This window comes from Nanorana parkeri, unplaced genomic scaffold (assembly GCF_000935625.1).
Source record: "Nanorana parkeri isolate BGI_ZX_2015 unplaced genomic scaffold, ASM93562v1 scaffold180, whole genome shotgun sequence".
Lineage (NCBI taxonomy): Eukaryota > Metazoa > Chordata > Amphibia > Anura > Dicroglossidae > Nanorana > Nanorana parkeri.
Window position 1 is genome coordinate 553,289 of NW_017306448.1, and position 19,685 is coordinate 572,973.

Sequence of the window (19,685 nt, forward strand, 5' to 3'; positions counted from 1 at the left end):
CCCTCTTCTCTCGCTCTCTCGCCCTCTTCTCTGGCTCTCTTCTCTCTCTCTTCTCTCTCTCTCTTCTCTCCTCTCTTCTCTCTCTCTCTCTCTATAAAGTAACCTTGTAATTGGGAAAAAATTACAGCAAACTTCTGGGTGTTAGCATTTTAGCTTGGAAGTCTCCCCAAAGGAGGCACAGACGGCAATGAAAGCCTGACAGGGAATCTAACCTTTCCCCATGCTAACCAAACCAAGTGCAAATGTTTCAGAAGGTGTTCTACTTTAAAGGCCGTGTGCCAGTTAGGGCTGTTGGCCCAAATACCTAAAGCAGCAGAAATAATAATCAGGAACATCTAGCTACAGAACCATGTCAGCATAACATCTGTTATCATTTTTCAGGGGATTGTGCGGTTCGTGATTGATAAATAAAAAGCCTTTTAGGCTACAGAACATCAGAATTAAACAAGAAATTATCATTTTTAACATTCCACCTAAATTGGAGTTGTGTGTAATAAATAGCTGGGCTTCCATACAGCAGTAAAGGAAATAGAATTTGGTTTGCGCAACATAAATGTATGTCTTCCTTACATTAATCCCGAGGAATGCACTTTGTAAACCTTAGTGTAGAGATGTCATTCTCCCACCCAGCGCATGTTTCTCCAGCCAGTATTACTGGAACAGCAGCATAAAAATATGTGCACTAGCATGTCTGGATATGACCCGAAGCTGTTCCAGGTCTGACAGATTCACTCTGTAAATGGTGCTGATATTCACTCTTTATGTCAGGAGACTGCAGTATAAAGCACTGGAGATTTAATGGTGCTCACATATTTATAGAAAGGGAGGCACTGTTTACGTCAATCTGTCGGATTTGAATATATATACTGTATATATATATATATATAAACGTATCGGAGCATTTGGGCGAGTAAGAGTACTCACCCAAATACTCGGTATCGGTGCATCCCTAATATATATATATATATATAAATATATATATATATGTGTATGTGTATATATGTGTGTGTGTGTGTGTGTTTTAGATTTGTTTTTTGGGGGGGCAGAATCTGACAAATAACTATTCCACCACAGTTTTATTTGTGAGCTTGGAGCGGTGGCTACTTTACAACACACACAGGGACCATGGAGAACCACAGTAGCCACCCTCCAGAAGGAAGGACAGTGTCAGCACCAATTCAGAGATGATTTGAGGATCTACAACCCAGTGATACACAAATAGGAAACATTTTAGTTAATAGTTAAGGTACTTGAATGCATTTTAGAGTCATTTTTATGTTAATGAACCAATGCTATAGGTTGCCCATCAACGTTTTTTTATAACTATTCTTTGCAAATTTTAGGAGTTGGTATTCTAATAATGTTAGTCGATTATTGTGGAGCTATAACCTAAAAGCATGCCTGAGAGGGCATAAGAGGATTGTAGCTGAGTGTACGGTGATATCACCATTGTCCACAAGCTGACCCAGAAAAGACAATACCTTTGCCTGCCAAAGGACAACATCGATCAGTTTACAAATTTCAAAGTGACTTGTTGTTCCACATTGTTGTATAGGAGTCCCAATCCAGGGAATAGTATTTCCTAGCCCAAGCACACACTTTAGATGCCTGACAGAATATGGTAGGTGGAAATTGCCTGAGAGAAGGTGGTAGGTGGAAATTTTGACCTCCCAGTCCTGCCTTTTAAAAGTTTGTATAGCTGCTTTTTTGTCCTTTGGGTAAAGATAAAGGCCAGTAGCTGGGATTTGTGGATACCATCAGCCCCCTGGTGTAGGAGAACATTATTGTTAGAATAAAATATCTTTCTGAGGTTATTGTAGGTTTGATTTAAAGCCATTTTGCAATTTTCCATTTTGTTTTTTTTTCTTCTTAGAATAGCCTTTCCCCTCCAATCTTTTCTAAAAATAAAACTTTGCCAAGCAGTACTCATTCTCTCCACATTACCCATGCATCCTTCTCCATGGTCCTGCACTGGTCCACTTCAAGGATAAATGATGTCCATCATCAACCCACTCCCTGACACAGGATACACACAGGATAATGCTGTACTCACATCAGTATGTGAGTGCAGTTCTATGCACCCATATTCTGGAGGACAGACACTAGAAAAAGGTATGTGTAAAGTAACATAGAAAACAATTTTTCAGAGGGGGAATGAGGAGCGGGGGTCTCGAGACTGGAACCAAAAAAGTTGCTTACAAGCCCCACTGCATGCACTTGCTTTCGGATGGGGACATGCCATAAAGAAGAACGGCTCTGTTCCTTTCTTTACCTTGGCACAAACTACCACAAAGTTTGAATAATGTGCCAAAAATGCATTTACCAAGACAGGGGAGATTTGTGCCCAAAGATGCTTCGAACCTTCAAATTGCGACAGATCTGCTTTGTAACGAGATGGAAATTTGTGGTGGAATAAGGGAAGTATGGCTTAGAGATCCAAAGAGTGACAATGTATACAACATACTAGATATTTGTAAATTATATTGGTGGCTCTTTTAAGTATAGACAACATGCGTGTATTTCCAGTTTGTTGTTCTTTATTTGAAGCACAGACTTTCTTTATCTGAAGCTGAGTACCGTCTGCTGCCCTTTCAAGGATCAGTTATAAATGAATAGCCCTTGCCTGTAACATTTTATCTGGAATGCAGAGCAGATTGCAAGTTCTCTTCTGTGTGAATGGAATGTGTGCCCTTTACCTTGTCATGGTTAAGTTTTCCATTCTGTGCTGGAGGCCTGAGTGCTGTGAACGACGATATCGATCCCAATTACGACATATAGATAGGTAGCTATAGGAACCACGCTGCCTACACACGCATTCCTGAGGTCACTGGCATATTTGTGTTGGTCACATGCCCCTTTGTGTATGTCTGTAAGCAGTATAAATCCAATATATAAAGACAAACTAAAGGAAAACTAATGAGGTGCATGCAGTTATAAAGTTTGCCTAAAAGTCATTTTTGGTCCTTAAATATTTTGACATGCTTGTTGTCTCATATGTTTGTGGGGGTATTTTGTGTACAGATTTGTAGATTTTCCCGTAGTGGATATCTGTATTAAAAAAAAAAATGCAGAAGGAGGTGTAGCTTTGCCTTTGCAGTCCAAAGTCAGACAACCAGTTGCCATTCCTGGTATAGAAATAAATGGAGATTCTTCCCTGATTAAGAGGAAGAATCAGAGCCATGCTGGAAGTCTTTCTGTAGAGAAGCTGTGCAGGTCTCGGTATGCCAAAGATTTCTGTGGATTCCAGGGGGTTAATGGGGGCACTGGGGGGTTACTGGGGGAAGAGGGTACAGTTGCTAAATGTACAATTATTCTTTAAAGTATATATATAAAAAAAATCTAATTTAACTCATAATGCAATTTCAAAAGTAATTTTCAATATTTTTAAATCTGCAGCTTTTATTAGAATAATATTCGATGGTCCTTCCATAAAAAGTCCTAGTTTAGGCATTACCTGTTATAGGGTAGCAATGCACTGTTCCTGTTTTCCAACTGTACAGCTGTATTGCCACCCTCGTACATGGGCTCCTGATGGAGATTACAAGTAGCGGCATATAGTAGGCATGTTCCACTGTTGTCATCATCAGGAAACCCACCCTGAGACATGCCATGCAGTTATTGTTGGAGTACATGTAGACATGAAGTTGTTGAAAGGAGGCTGTAGGAGATCAGTCACATGGTGATGTCACAAAGGTTTTAAAAGAAGTGTATTAGTAAAAATAACAATTAGCAATTGTTTATTATACTCAGTTAAGGTTTATATCTACTTTAACATGTATTTCTAAGCTGAAAAAATATATATATATAGTTACCCTTTAAATTGACACCATTGGGATAAGCAAAAGCTTTTGAGGAAGGTGACAAAACCATTCTGGTCATTGACCTGCCAACAATATAAGAAAGTTTGTACTGATAGCATTCCATCTTACCTTATGTTCTAACAATGTTGACATGTATCGCCTATTATCATTAGCTAATGCACACCCCCAAGCCTTTAAAAGCATGTCTAAGTAATTAATTTGGATATATGTCAGCTCATTAATCTGAAATACACTTTTCCCAGATGTTACTCTGAACCACTAAATGGCTCCTCGCCATTCCTATAAAAGGTCTATAAATATCTAGTGACTACCTAGACCTGCCAACTACCCCACCCAGGTGCTAAACTGGGCAATTCTACCATATTGGGGGGCTCCTGTCGACCCCTATCATCCAAATTCTTCAAACACCGACACTCTAAAGGGACTCTTCCAAGTCACTAATACTTTATTTTAACTTGGCAAATAAAAACATCGAGCAATAAATGGTGCTTGCTGTTAAAATTAAGTATTGGTGACTTTGAAGGATCCCTTTCGAGTGCTGATGTTTGCTGAACTAGGGTATTGGTGACCAGATAATATATATAGATTGAGGCTATGCCACTGATAGAAGCTGTCAACATACCATGGTAAATGCTAGAGATGTTATAAGACTTTGAGTCTGAGCCGCGACCTGAGTAATGACTGTGATGTTTGCTTCTTGCAGAGTGGTTCATGATTATCTGAGTGGTGTACCATTTGAGGACTTTCAGGAGAGCATGTACTTCTCTCGCTTCTTGCAGTGGAAATGGCTTGAACGGTAAGTTAACTTTACATGTGTTGAGGTCATAGTACATTGTTTTATATAGTTCACATACTTTGTGTCGGTTGTTTAATTTTTGTTCAAAAGGTCAGTGCACCCAAAACGTGTATTTAAATTTGCTTGAGAGTTAAAGCGGATTTTGCATTAAAAGTCAAATATTTCAGGTTGCTTACCTAGGCTAGGATGACGTCACTCGACCTCACCAGGGCCTCGCTGGGAAAGCTGAGCATACCAAATCTCACACGAATAAGCTCCAGCATTTTAGCGGTTAAAACTGAAATCCAAAAAGTTTCTAAATCACGGGGGTGGAGGCCTGCAGATTAGAAAATCCTTGACTTTCGATGTGAATGGACCCTTAATCCCACATGCCCAGCAGCATATACTGCTGGTACTGAAGAGCATGTGACTTACCCCATGTGATGGTGCACACACACACACACACACACGGGGTGTCCTTAGCCCTGTGTAAGCTACAACTCTGGAGACTGGCAGCTTACAAGGGGCTTTCCTTTCTGTCCCAGCAGCTAAATCCCCGCAGCAAGGAAATTAATGGAAGAGAAGGTGTGCATTTAAGTGAACATGTTGCTTTGCCCTGTATTGACAAAGTACAGATTGACTTTGGAGTGATTTTTAATCATGCTAATATTTTTACAAGCGTACTCTTCCATAGGTTTATTTTGGGGATTCATTACCGGAGGGAGCAAACCTTTAATTTGCTCGCTGTAGACTCCCAGGGGTTAAAAAAAAGGGTGTTCACCTCGCAAGGGAATATTCCTTTAGCTTAGTGAATGTGGTGAAAAATCACTATGCCAAGGAAACCCAATCACAAGTAAGGGACACAAAAACAACTGCATCTTTGCTTACACGTGGCTGATGGAAGTCAGCAGAGCTTTACCCCATTTGCTAAACTAAGGGAAAATTTGCTTGTAAAGTGAACAGCCTATTTACTTTTAGTAAATCAACCCCATAGACTTGTTTTGTGAGAAGGAGCGATATAGCACAGGCAGCAAAACAGGAAGCAGAGCCTGCATATGTAATGAATACATATGGCTGCCCCCATGTCCCTGTATCATTACAAACTAGACCTTCAAGCAAGGTGATGAAATCATTAACAAACTCTGGAAAGGTTGTGTACATCTAGCTCATTTACATGCATAAAGGAAACATACATGCTCATTAAAGTCAGGGCTTGACAAATCCAGGTATCTGGCCTAGTATTTTCATCCTTCTGTAGAGTTTTTTTTTTTTTATTGGGATTACACTGCAACTTGGGACAGACATTCTGGTCAAGGGACAGAACAGTCCTTCATTAGAGCCTAGATATGGGACTGTAGCTGCCTGTTGTGTTCAGTCCTTGTCTATGTAGTTGATCAGCTCAGGTCTTTTTTGTGTTGTACATTGTTCTCTGTAACATTTTCTTCTCTGTTTGTTGTATTCTTCCTGACTGATGGCACTTTTCCTGGAACTTCTTTCCTGGGATCAAAGGCATTCTCTTCATCATCTAACAAGCAGCATTCTCTGTTGTCATTTTTACCAGCTCTCCAAAGACTCTTGAGGAGGTTTTGCGAGTCTAATTCAAAGAATGTGTTAAAATGAGTTGGTTTCTGTACTTTTTCTGCCTCAAAAATGTTGGCCCACATGAACCACGTATGGTGGACTTAATCTGACTGTAGTGCAATGCTCTCAGGATCAGCTACCGCTTAGCTCATAGGCCTGGCTCTTGCTGGGGTTCCATGCCTTTGCTTGCCGTTTCCTGAACACTATAAAAATAAAAACTTAGATAAAATATAGAAAGAAGACGCTTCTGGATCTGACACGCAGATCTGTATAGTCCTGCTTGTATTAAAGTAAACTTGCCAAAACCAGTCAATTCAAACGAAGCATATAATAAAAGAAAAAGGCGTCAGCAGATGTTTCCTTCGGTGAAAGTACATTCAGCTCTACCAGCAGATTTGTCCTGAAGTAGCCACCCACCTCCCTAGCAAGCAATCCTTATTGGGTAAACAACACATAGACCACGGGTAGGCAACCTCGGCACTCCAGCTGTGGTGAAGCTACAACTCGCATCATACCTTTGCTTCGGGGAGTCATGCCTGTGGCTGCGAGAGTCTTGCAATGCCTCAAGAAATTTTGTTGAAAAGGCGGTTGGTCTGAATCCAAACTAACTAATTATTATATGCTCAATTATCCCAAAAATTTATTTGGGCACATAATTATTGGGAACGTGCGGCGGCCATAATGGGCACCGGCCCGTTCTGCTAATGTGTGCCGCTTTCAGCCTTGCGATTCTTCATGGGACGTGTAGTTTCACTACAACTGGAATGCTGAGGTTGCCTACCCTTGACAGGGAAAAAATGACACCACACCTTCCCAGTGTTTCAGACTACCCAGAGCAGAGATAGACCAGACTCTTATCAGGTATTGAGGATATCCATCACATCAACAGAGCAGTAATGGGAAGGGATAAAGTCAAGTTTAGCTTTTACATGAAAGGTTGAGATTTGCATATAACTTCCGCTTTCTATATATCTCTGGATCTACTGAGCATTTTGACTAGTGGATTTCACTAAAAGAAGGTTCAACTTATTTGATCATCTGATACTCAGTTTTTGACAGGTTTTCTTTTAGCTTATGAAATCTCAGGAACTCAGCACAGTACCTAGGGATCCATGTCTTCTTTATCTGTTATTGTTCAGGTGAAGTAGTTTACTTCCGTAACATTTTCCAAGCACTGAACATGTGTCCATCATAATCGTGATCATGGTTCACGGCTGTAAATGCAAATTAGCAGAATGTGGTCTTGAATAATTGTGTGGATATGATTCCCTAAGCAGACCATTGGCTCCTTTTTACTGCGTTAAAGCCTTAAAAGTACCTTATTGCCACCATAAAACAAATGCATGCCGCCAGTATAGATAAGAGGTGAGCCGTAACTTGAAATTGTTCCACTTGATTACATTGCTCGCTGGGTTTTATAGCGCAGGGCTGTGATGTGTTTGTTGCGTGGCTACAAACATTGAGTGCTATGATCTGGTACAAAGCGCTGGACCTTGGACAAAAGCACCATTGTTATTGATTAGATATTGTTTTATAGCACTTTGCTTTCACTTGAATGTGTATTGAAAATTGCACATGTCTGGGGCAGTAAAGCCATGCAAAAAGGAATAATGACGTGTGAAGGGTTCTAATCCATTGCAAGCAATGAGAACTATCTGCTAAAGGGTCAGTCCAACCAAGGTGATATTTTAGTTACGGGGGGCACCAGTTTTATCATGGAAGTAAAGCTTTATATGGCTTCAGACCTGCTCAGCCGAGATGTGCAGAGATGTGTCTGTGTGCCTTCTGGCCTCCTCAGGGGTGCCTCACAAGATTGTGGTAGTGGGACTGTGATGTGAAGGGGGCTCCTGATGTAAGTGTGGGACTCTGATATGAAAGAGGGTCTTCTGATGTGAAGGGGAGGGGTGGGGGGTGGAATCTTGATTTGATGGGGGAAACCCTCTTTTTATGTTTTTGCATGGGGCCGCCCTTAAAATGTATAACATTTTAGACTGGGCTGCCTCAAGATTTTGCATACTTTTAAAAGGGTGCTCTGACTGAACAGAGTTTGAGAAACGCTGTACTAGAACCATGGGGACCTTCTAAACCAGGAGTAGCCAAATTACGTCCCCCCAGCTGTGGTGAACCGGCAAATCCCATCATGTCTCTGCCTCTGGGAGTCATGCCTATGGCTGTAAGAGTCCTGCAATGCCTCATGGGACTTCAGTAGTTCCACAGCACCTGCAGGGCCAAAGTTTGGCTACCCGAGTCTAAACAGCAAGTGATTTTCTTTGACACGTAAAGTGTAGTTCTACTTATTGTTGTGTTGGGTTGAGTGACTAGTTTAGATGCAAATAGTGCACACTGGAATTCTGCTAGAACTGTAGGCAAATATAAAAGATACCAGTTTATCCAGCTCTGTACTTACCAATACACCAATAAATGGATTTTTTAAATGCAGGCAATGTTAAAGTACCTGAATCTGACCTGGTATCAGTCTCTTGCACTTGCCTGTGCAGCAGAGCTCAGACTGGGACAGGGAGAAGCAGCACATGAAGCTGAGTTGAGCTCATGTGCTAACAAGGAACATAGTAGGAGTAAGCATGAGTGACAGAGAGATGCATTAATGTCTGCAGCTTCTCCTTTCACTGTTCAGTTACAGGCAGGGGGAAAGGCCAGACCTGTGTTACTTAACTACAGTTCATTAAAATCATGTCCCCTCCCAAGCCAGGGCTGTGTAAAACTCAGAGTTGGATGGATAGAAATCCAAATTCTTTGGCACGTAAAACAGCCCTCATATATGCACTTAATCCATGTACTTAGTTGTTTGCCCGGAGTTCAGCTTTAAGTATTTGCTTCTGTTTGCTATAAGAATAACAGTCCATTGTTAGGGCTGGTGAAAAGTCCGAATCTTGGCAGTACAGCGCCCTCTACTGGCGATCCATCAATCGTTCCTCTAGGTTTCATCTGCTATTGTTATCAAAGCAGTAATAACAATAATAATAGCGCACATGAATAAAAAACAGATGACTTCATGTAGAGCATTGTTGTTCACAACGGAATTATACATCCGCTGCTGCACATACACAAAACAATGTCAATTATTAATGAATTCCTGTATTATTCTCTGAGACTGCAGATGCATCAGAGCTTCACATATTGCTGAACTTATCAGTAGAAAAGTTAATAATCCTAACGAAAACTATGCAGTTTCTGCTATTCCACTTGTTGGTTTTATTACAAGGCGTGTGATTGGTGGCTGCAGGGATTATGGCAATATTTTTAATAATTTTTCATGTAACAATTTATATTTTTATTGCCAAAAAAACTGACTATTGCATATTGGGTGGCAGAGCTCTGCCTTGGGGCTGAACTAGAATAAACCTCGTCGGGATTTTTATAAGCTTATCAAATAATAAGTAGATAAGGTATGACATGGGGCTCCAGGCTGCGGCTGGGGATTGCTGCGGCTAGAAGCTACGGATTCTTGGGGCGGGTCTGCAGAGATGCGGCCACTGTGCCGGTGTTCTGTCGAAATATCCAACTCCTCAAGATCGCCAACTTGTTACATTATGCCCGGTGACTTGCCAGTAGAAGATTTGGATGCGATGGTGCTAGTGCGTGCTTTACGGCAGTTTTAGAATCATTGTCGAATTCTCCAATTCTCTATAGTGCGCCGGCACAGCTTTACCTTCCTCTACGTTGTAAAGCAAAGACAGCCAATCAGAGATCATCTTCTGCTAACAGATTTCATGTTATGCAATCGGGTGGGCACGCAGGCGCAGTAACGCTTAATGGAGAACTTGATACCGCTCCTGGGTGGCTGTGCAGGCTCACTGACAGGAGATGGAGAACTCGACGAGGACTGTGAAACCACGCAGGCGCATTGACGCAAACTGGAAAACTTGAGGATTCTGACACCGCCACAGCGCCTTCTTGTCGAAATCTCCTACTGGCAAGTCACCGGACGTGATATAACGAGTTAGAGAACTCGACAAGTTGGCCATTTCGATAGAACACCAGTTCAAGTTAACAACAGGCTGACAGGTTGTATATGTCATCGGAAGTCCACATGTAATCATACAGACAGATTGCATCAATGATCTATCCCAAACCACAGGTAATCGGATTTAAAGGAGAACTGTAAGGTGAGTGAAAATCACTCATTCTCATAGTTTGAGCCAACATGTGACAATGAAACTGTCATTGTCACTGTCATGGCAACTGTCGTGGCTGTCGGTCACGGCTCCCTGCAGGGATTCCCTCCCCGCTCCGATCCTCCAGCGCTGACTAACGGAACGGACGTGGGAGGGGGCGGGTACAGGTGGTTTTGCCTCTAGATAGGCAGAGCCAGCTGTCACTCACGCAGCTGGGTGGATCTCAACAGTAATGTTGGGATCTGTCCCGGCTGCGGCGGTCTCAGTGTACCGTGACCTGTAACTCGCGATATACTGGGCTTTGGGTCACGGGAGGATGCTAGTTTATATCCTCCCGTGACCCTTAGGAGAACTTTGGGGAAAAACACTTACCCCATAGTTCTCCTTTAACTCTCATGTACTGTTATTAACTTGAACGGTCACAGCGGCCGCATCTGTATGGACACATCTTGGATTCCTGCCACAAGAATCATTAAGTTCCTCCCACAAGCATCCCCCTAGCAGCCCAAAGCCTCGTGTGAATGGGGTCTAATGGGCCTGCTAGTATTTTTTGCATGTGTAATGTAGGTAGGTGTTCATAAAGATTACCATGAGGGCCTCCATGAGCCTCCGAGGGGCACCTAGAGAAGCATTTCTAGGATTGTAGATTGTTGCATAGAGCATTCATATAGAACGAGAGGTAAAGAATAAAACAAGGACTGGCTACACAGACCAAGAAAAATCAAAATAGATTCCACGTGTATGCTTTCTCTCTAGAAATGATTTCCCATCAAGACATTTCACATGTTTGTATGTATAGTGGGTGATCACCTGGGTGAAGTTAGATTCAACAAACAGTTGGCACACACATTACTTCCTGCCTATAATACAAGGCCTGTGAAAGGAAATAAACAACACAGCGATTAAACAGTGCAGTAGTTTTGCCATTTTTTTTTGTGGTTTCAAATGCCTCTGACAGACATCGTGCAACCAGGTGCCCATATTTCCCAATTTCCTTAAATCTTTTTGTGGTTCCAGCATTGAGCTGTAGCAGTTCCTGATACTGTCACTGCTGCTGTGCAGTCACATTCCTTCTACTATAACAAAAGAAGTCTCATTCCGTTTGGTGCATTCTACATGATAATCAATAAATGAAAAATTCAACCGGAGGGGGAAATCCTCTTATAATGGGTTTAGTATTAGAGCCTAGCAAGAATCTCGACGTTCAAGATATCACCACTAGAGTATCTGAGAAATTAACTAGTGGATCAGTTCTCCAGCAGTCAGCAATAACTACAATGCCACTTTAGGCTGGATATATTCATCAAAGGGTCATTCTATCTATCTGCACTTTTCTTCTTAGTTTGCTATTACAAGGGAGAGAGGTGAAAAAAAGTATTATGTCTAGATACTAGAAATTGTTAAATATTTGGTATACCCATGTCTATAGCTATCTTTTTTCAAAGTTGGGATGGCAGCCACTTTCCCTACTCATCAAATCATAGCTGGGTATCCAGGCTCCCAGCCACTCATAACCAGGCTCTGCACAACTCGTAGCCAAGTAACCGGGCTCTGCACAACTCATGGCCAGGTAACCGGGCTCTGCACAACTTGTAGCCAGGTAACCGGGCTCTGCACAACTCATGGCCAGGTAAGCAGGCTCTGCACAACTCATAGCCAGGTAAACAGGCTCTCCGAAACTTATATCCAGGTTACCAGTCTCTATGCAACTAATAGCCAGGTAAAACTCAGGCTTCAGCATGCCAGATAACTAGGCTGCATTCCTGCTCTTAATCTGTCATTATGTTTTTGTTTTTTTTAATACTGCATTGGGAAAGATGGTACACAGAAGTGTACTTTAGTGTGGTGCCTGGAAACACATAGGGCTCATTCAGACCACTGCAGTCCTTTGTGGTGCATTAAAATGTGTTACTTTGCATGTTAACGTGCTGTGTTAAAGCGAACTTGTGCCCTTACTGTGCACAGTAAATTATTTACATATACTTAACAAGCAGTAAAAGCACTTTAAAACAAACCCTCATCACTTCTGTATCTATAGGCATTCTGGAGAAATTCATCTATCTCCACAATGAGGCACAACAGAGGCAGTGAAACCTCAGCTATTTTTTTCTATGACCTTTGCAGCCTGCCGGCCTCCTAATGTAAACGCACAGCAGGTGTTTCTTAGCTGTTAGAAACCCACTGAAACAAACTAGAGTCTTGATGTGATCTTTGAAAGTTAATTACTTCACAGTACATGCAGCTAAAGAGGTAACTGAGGGCTTGGTTTGAAGCTCTTTTACTGCCTGTTAAGGATATGTAAATAGTTTAATGTCCATGGTTTGGGCACAGGGGCACTTTAATGGCACCATAACGCTTTGCCCTCAAATCTGTGCATTACGGTAACAGGTTTGTATTTTTACAACATGCCAATCTTGCTTGTATTTCATCTGCCATCCCATTGGCATGTAGTAAGCAAGCAGTTCTTTCAATAATTCCTTATACATACAAACATGCCTTTGTCACTTAGCACCATAAGAGGCACACCTTTTCTCTGCAGACTTGGAGTCCCATTGAGATGGACTACACAAGCTCCTTTCTGTTGATAATGTGAATGATGTTGAAAGATTTGGGCACAGAATGTTAGGTCTTGTAATTGTTAAATGTTTTTAGAGTTGTTCTGCCCAGCTTAATCTAAATTCCTTCCTCCCTTTTAATATTAACAAAATGAACAGTGCCATTTACCTCTTGTAAGCGGGGCCAAGAAACATATAGTAAGGTTAGTTTGTTTTCATTTCTGCTTAATTGGCTGAGATAAAACCACAAGCATTCCGCTAAACTGAAATGATTTGGGAAACTTATTATAACATTGCATGAAACTTAGTTTCTGGTTGTTCCATACTGCACCAGGGAAAGGGTGAGCGAACAAATGGAAAACGGCATGCCTTTGACGTGGGGGGTAGGCAAAGCAGCAGAATCCATATTGGGACTAGGCACATCTTGTGCTATATTATTTTTAATACGTCCAATATAGGCCGACCACACTAACCAATGAGTGCTCACCATTTGCGAGTGAAATTCAAAATTCAGAGCACAGGGCTGCACTACATGGCACCGGTGGAGGGTAAGGAGGGTTCTTCCAAAGGTAAATATAGCAAGGGGGGGAGCGTGGGCCAAAATCCCCCTGGGAAAGTGAAATTACCCTTTAAAGCTAATTTGATCTGCAGATAAATTATATAAAATAACTACAAAGGAAATAATGTTACTTTGTATGTCTCTTCCTCCAGTCTAAGCAGTGTTTAGAACAGCTGTGTCGTAGGGGCTGTTGTTTGACAGCAGCTGCACCTGGCTGTAATATTGACAAGTGGGAATTGAAGGCAGATGCGATGGGGAGAGTGACAGCCAGGAAAAAGGATTTGGCATACCGCACACGTCCTGTGTATATTGATGATTCTTTGGGGGCATATGCAGCGCGCACAATATCCTCAACTGGTTATTATCTGAACAAGGTATGCTGCCTGAAGTTAGAGAAGCTGAAAGGGACAGATTGGCATAACAGTGTGTTAGTAAATCTAGGGCCATCAACTAGAAAAGTAAGGTAAGCCATTGCTCTACTCTGCTAGCAGTTCAGTTTTACGTGCACGGACCAGAAATGGATTTTCATGTGTGCCGTTATCTATTCCACCAACAAAAATGCACAAACTATGTAAGGAGATCAGTGGGGAGAACCCAGTTGAAGTTGCTATATATATTTGTTTTATTCCGTATGGGTTGAGCTTGATTGCTGTGCCTTTTTTTCAATCTGACTAACTATGTAACATGGGAAAATATTGTTGCCAGTGAGCAGCATAATGTTAAAAAAAAGTTTTATTGCTAGTTTTGTATAGAGTCATGAGCCCATAGACTCTATGCCCGCCCCCCCTTACCAGCAGTATTTTTTCAACTTACCTTTTTCTGATGTCTTCTGGCCGGTCACATAACTTGCAGGGTCCTCTTCTTTCTTGGCCCTCTTCTAGTATTGGGTGGTCCTGAATGATGCAGGGAGCAGTTCTGCTGTGATGTCCTCAGTGTGTAACCCTCAACACACTGTGAGTACAGGGTGCCTTGCTCAAGGGGAGTGGCCATGACACCCTACACTCAGTCTTCCAGGATGAGTGACACTGGGCGTCATTTAACCTGGAAGACTGAGGACCTCTAATGGCAAACAAGTTTTCCATTGAAGGTGAATTTTGGTTGGGGGAAGATGAAAAAGAAACTGGAGTAGGGGTTTAAATTATTTTAATTGTGCATGACTATGAAAGATTTGCATTTGCCCATTATTTACCATTACTTGTCCAGTCTGAGCTTGAGCTTATCCCTTGTCAGTTGCCTGTTTCCCAGTGTAGTGGGGTCAAGCAGTGACTATCGGACTCCAGATTACCTCTGACTCCCCCTTCCCAAACACAAGCTATAAACCAGCTCAGATGGTGTAAGTAAAGCTATTGAAAGAGCAGTAGAATAAAGCTTGCACTAGTAAGACACCTCCATGAAGTTGGCTCCACTCTACCTAGTGCCTCTGTCAGTCTGCACTGACTCAACTCAAGCATTTCACAGTCATTCAGGGTATACAGTATTTGCTTTTGTGATGTGAGAGGAAGCTGCTGTTTATTGTGTTTGGCATCCGATATAATGATATTAATGAACGCCAGTGGACCCTTAGAACAATGGGATAAACTTTGGCTGCCTTGCTGCTAAGTGCCGGCAGTGGTCCATTAAATCTAAAGCACCAGCTGGCTTTTGTAAGATGATGGCTAATACTATTGATATGAGAAAGTTTCCGAACTGAAAGTGAGCCTGTTATTGAATTATAAGCACTCATCAGCCACAAGATGAATTCCAAATATTTAGACAGGAAATGTAAAACAACACCTCTGTATTTTAGGCAACCGGTCACCAAGAACACCTTCCGACATTACCGTGTACTTGGGAAGGGCGGATTTGGTGAGGTAAGTCCCTCTAATGAGGCCTATTTACTCATTTTGTGAAGTGATGATGCGCAGCAACCAATCGTAAGCAGAAGAACATTTGTGATTGGCTGCTGCTGTTAATGTATAGCTTTGTTTAAATAATGCATAGAGTGCAGTGATTTGTATTAACCAATCAGGTTTTAGCTTAGTCCGCAGTCAGCAGAGTATTCATGGATCAAAGTATATTAGTCCTTAGATGTGGTGGCCAAATTAGTTTTCTGTTTTTATTACTATTATTATTGAGGTGGGATAGGCTTCCCTGGAGAGACGAGTCTTTAGGGATCGCCTAAAGGCAGACAGAGTAGGAGATAGACAGGTTGGGGTAAGGTGTTCCAGAGGATGGGAGAGACTCTAGAGAAGTCCTGGAGGCGAGCATGGGTGGTGTTGACAAGGGAGCTAGAGAGCAGGAGGTCTTTGGAAGAGCAAAGGGGATGGTTAGGGTGATACCTTGATACAAGGTTTGAGATATATCCGGGGGCAGAGTTGTGGATGGCTTTGTAAATGGTTGTTAATATTTATAATTGTGTCCTTTGGGTGAGTGGAAGCCATTGGAGAGATTTGCAGATGGGGGTGGAGGGTGGAAGCCAGTGGAGAGATTGGCAGAGGGGGGTGGGGATGGAAGCCAGTGGAGGGATCGGCAGAGGGGGGTTGCAGACACAGCAGTTGGTTCAGTGAATGAGTCTAGCAGCTGCATTCATGATAGACTGAAGCCTGTGTAGAGGTAAGCCAATGAGGAGGGAGTTGCAATAGTCAAGACGAGATATAACAAGTGAATGGATGCGTAATTTTGAGGTTTCTTTGGTGAGGAAGGCGGCAGGATTTGGATAGTGATTGGTTGTGGGGAAGAAAGATGAGGTCTGAGTCAAGAATGACACCTAGGACCTTGGCATGAGGAGAGGGATGAAAGGTTGTGTTCTCAATCTCAATGGTAAAGTTGGAGGAGGGTGCATGGGGCAGGAGGAAATATCATGAGCTCAGTTTTTGAAAGGTTGAGTTTTAAGAAGTGTTGTGACATCCAGACGGATATGTCGGATAGTAGATTAGTGACACGCAAGGACACTGAGGGGGTAAGTTGTGGAGTGAAAAGATAGATTTGAGTGTCATCAGCATTGTGATGGTATTGGAAGCCATGTGAGGTTATTAACTGACCAAGGGAGTAGGTGTAGATAGAGAAGAGAGGGGTCCAAGGACAGAGCCTTGGGGGACCCCTACAGAAACAGGAAGAGGAGGGGAGGAGTTAGATTTGTAGGTGATTGTAGAAAGAGCACTTAGATAGGTAGGAGGAGAACCATGAGAGCAGAGTCTTGTAGGCCAAGTGAGTGGAGTTTTTTGAGGAGCAGCGGGTGGTCAACTGTGTCAAACGCTTCAGAAAGGTCTAATAGCAAGAGTAAGGAGTAGTGGCCATTGGTTTTAGCAGTTAGTAAGTCATTCGTTTTAGGAGGGATTCTTTAGCCCACATTCACACTAGTGCGCTACAGTCCACGACAATGGAAATCGCATTATTCTCTATGATGCTCGTTCACACCTATACAACATGATGCGTGTGCTTCTTTTGGTGCCACAATGTTCTTTCTGAGATAATAGAGGCAAAAATGAATGTTATTTAATATATTGTTTTTCAGGTTGAATGTAATATCAGAAAAATACCGTATTATGGCCACTAGATAGCGCTAAAGAGCAAAGGGATGAGTACTTATCTGTCTTATGCTCCTTAGTGCCATCTAGTGGCCACAGCACAGTATTTTCCTGATATTACATTCAACCTGGAAAGAAAATATGCCAATAACATTTATTTTTGCCTCCATTTGCACAGAAGGAATGCATATGTAATTTTTCAGGACAAATGGCTCTGTGAATTATTTATGAATACACTCCTTTTTGTCCTAAGTTGACAAGGCTCACTAACTGTACTGTAGGAGAAGGGGCTGCGTGGTCACCCTAGGACAGGAAGTGCATTAAAGCTACAGAACACTTCCCTCTTTCCCCATCTCCAACACTGCAGATACCACGGCAGAGTACACAGGACAGCACTGAATGTTTTGCCCTCATCACACAAATATAACAAAATGCTTTCTGTGGTTTATATCATGGGCTAAAAGAAGGCAAATAATAAGATTGATCGTTGAGGTTTACATGCACTTTAATGCATTTTGCCTTTGTGAATTAGCTCACTTGTTTTCACTTGGCCGTGTTGTCCCCGACTGATCCACATTGTTGCTGTTCTGCCAGGTATGCGCATGCCAAGTACGAGCCACTGGGAAAATGTACGCCTGCAAAAAGCTGGAGAAGAAAAGGATAAAAAAGAGAAAAGGAGAATCGATGGCATTAAATGAAAAACAGATCTTAGAAAAAGTGAATAGCCGATTTGTAGTAAGTATACTGTACCTGTTCTTCCATGCGTCCTCTCTTCCCGTCTCACAAAGTCAAATGGCTTTCTAGTTTAAATGGGGAATAAAGATTCATCTTTATTTGTATAAAATATACTCTATAGACTCTATCTATCTTGCTCATTTGGGGCAGCCCTCGTCATATTAGATGTTTGTTGATTTTGAAAAGCTAATGCAGATTTCCGAAAATGAAGACCTCAGCATCTACTGTATATACACTGCCGGGCCAAAAAAAGTCACCACATGGATTTCTATGATCTGGGCTTGCTTCAGTTGGTCCGGTCTAGGTTCATCAATGTTATGTCCCCAAAAAATTAGGTCAGCCTCCTACCTGAATATACTGTATGACCAGGTTTTTCCATCAATGGATTTTTTCTTCCCTGATGACACATTTTCCATATTCCAGGCTGACAATGCCAGGATTCATTGGGCTCAAATTGTGAAAGAGTGGTACAGGGATCATGAGACATAATTGTCACACATGGATTGGCCACCACAGAGTCCAGACCTTAACCCCACTGAGAATCTTTGGATGTGCTGGAGAAGACTTTACGCATTGGTCTGACTCTCCCATCATCACTACAAGATCTTGGTGAAAAATGAATACAACTCTGGATGGAAATAGATATTGTAAGATTGCATAAGCTTATAGGAACCATGCCATGGCAAATGTGTGCCGTAATCAAAGCTAAAAGCGGTCCAATGAAATATTAGAGTGTGTGACTTTTTTTTGGCCAGGCAGTTTAATCCTATCTGGATGGAAAACATAACTGCTGGAGTTTGCTTCCTTGGTCATAACTCTTTCCCCAGCTTGTGATAGGATAATTTTGTGATGATATCACTCCTTTGCTCCTCCCCTCGTGTGAGCATGTTCATGTGCACCTGCCAAAGGATTTTCAGTCCTGAGACTTCCACAGCCCTATCATACAGTACACCCAGTTTGGAGACCTGACTTTCCTCTACTGCATATAAAGAAAAACTCCTGGCATATAAAATCTTAACCTTTGTAGTGGGTCTACCCCCGCACTGCTGGGGTTTAGTGCTTGTTTTGCCTAGGGAGCTAAAATATACTCACCCAACCGTCATCCTAGATGGCTCCTAGCCTGGTTCCTTCAGGACCTTAGACCACTGGAGAGGAAGGAAGAGAGGCTGAAGGGGCCTGGGACTGTGGTTTGGGTCGGTATATCTCTATTATTTTAGCTCCCTAGGCAAAACAAGCACTTAACCCTTGCAGTGCACGGGTAGCCCCCCCCCCCCTGCAAGGGTTAAGATTTTACTTGCCCAGAGTTCTTCTTTAAGCATGACAAACTAGGCCATCTTTCTGCCCCTAAGGCTGATTGGAAACAGTTTAACCCCTTCGTGACGGGAGACGTACAGTGTACGTCTTGTCACTTTGTGCCTATATGACTGGCCACGTACACTGTATGTGACAAGTTATATCAGGCTTTGTAATGCCGGTATTTGCTGATTCTCAGCATTTAACAGTCATTCATTAATGTCTCAGTATTGAGGCATTAATTAATGAAATAATTAAGCTTTTTGTAAAAGCTTCTTCCTTTCATTAATGAAAGAATGAAGCCGTTACATGCAAATAGAGGACCGCAATTTGCGATCCCGTATTTGACAGCTCAAAATAGCAGAGAGGCAGCAGTGACTCACCTCACCTCTCTGCTATTTGTTTTGACAGCTCGAGAGCCCGATGTTTAGATACATTTCACTGAAAGGATACAATGTATCTTTTGAGTGAAATGTATCAAGAAAAAAACAAAAAAAAAAACCCCAAAAAAATAAATAAATAAATTCAAGAAAAAAAAAAAGAAAAAAAAGGGGATTGTCTATTTGTATACAGTTTTTATCAGAGTTAGTTATTTATTGCATCACATATCATGTGTCAGTCATTTATGAACAGAACCTGAAAACTAGCTCAGTCATGAAGGGGTTAATCTTATTTCCTGCTGTAGAGATCTAAGAGGTTTTCCCCCATTCGCACTTGAACATGA

The 19,685-nt window shown here is 42.0% G+C and overlaps 1 protein-coding gene across 2 annotated transcripts in view; it reads left to right on the plus strand.

Moving 5' to 3' along the window:
- Nucleotides 1-19,685, plus strand: part of GRK4 (G protein-coupled receptor kinase 4) — a 197,322-nt gene that overhangs the window by 152,529 nt on the left and 25,108 nt on the right. For both annotated transcript variants that reach the window (XM_018554987.1, XM_018554985.1), the window contains exons 6-8: nucleotides 4,525-4,617; nucleotides 15,214-15,277; nucleotides 17,528-17,668. In XM_018554987.1, the coding sequence (XP_018410489.1) occupies nucleotides 4,525-4,617; nucleotides 15,214-15,277; nucleotides 17,528-17,668 (298 nt within the window). The remainder of the gene's footprint in view (nucleotides 1-4,524; nucleotides 4,618-15,213; nucleotides 15,278-17,527; nucleotides 17,669-19,685) is intronic.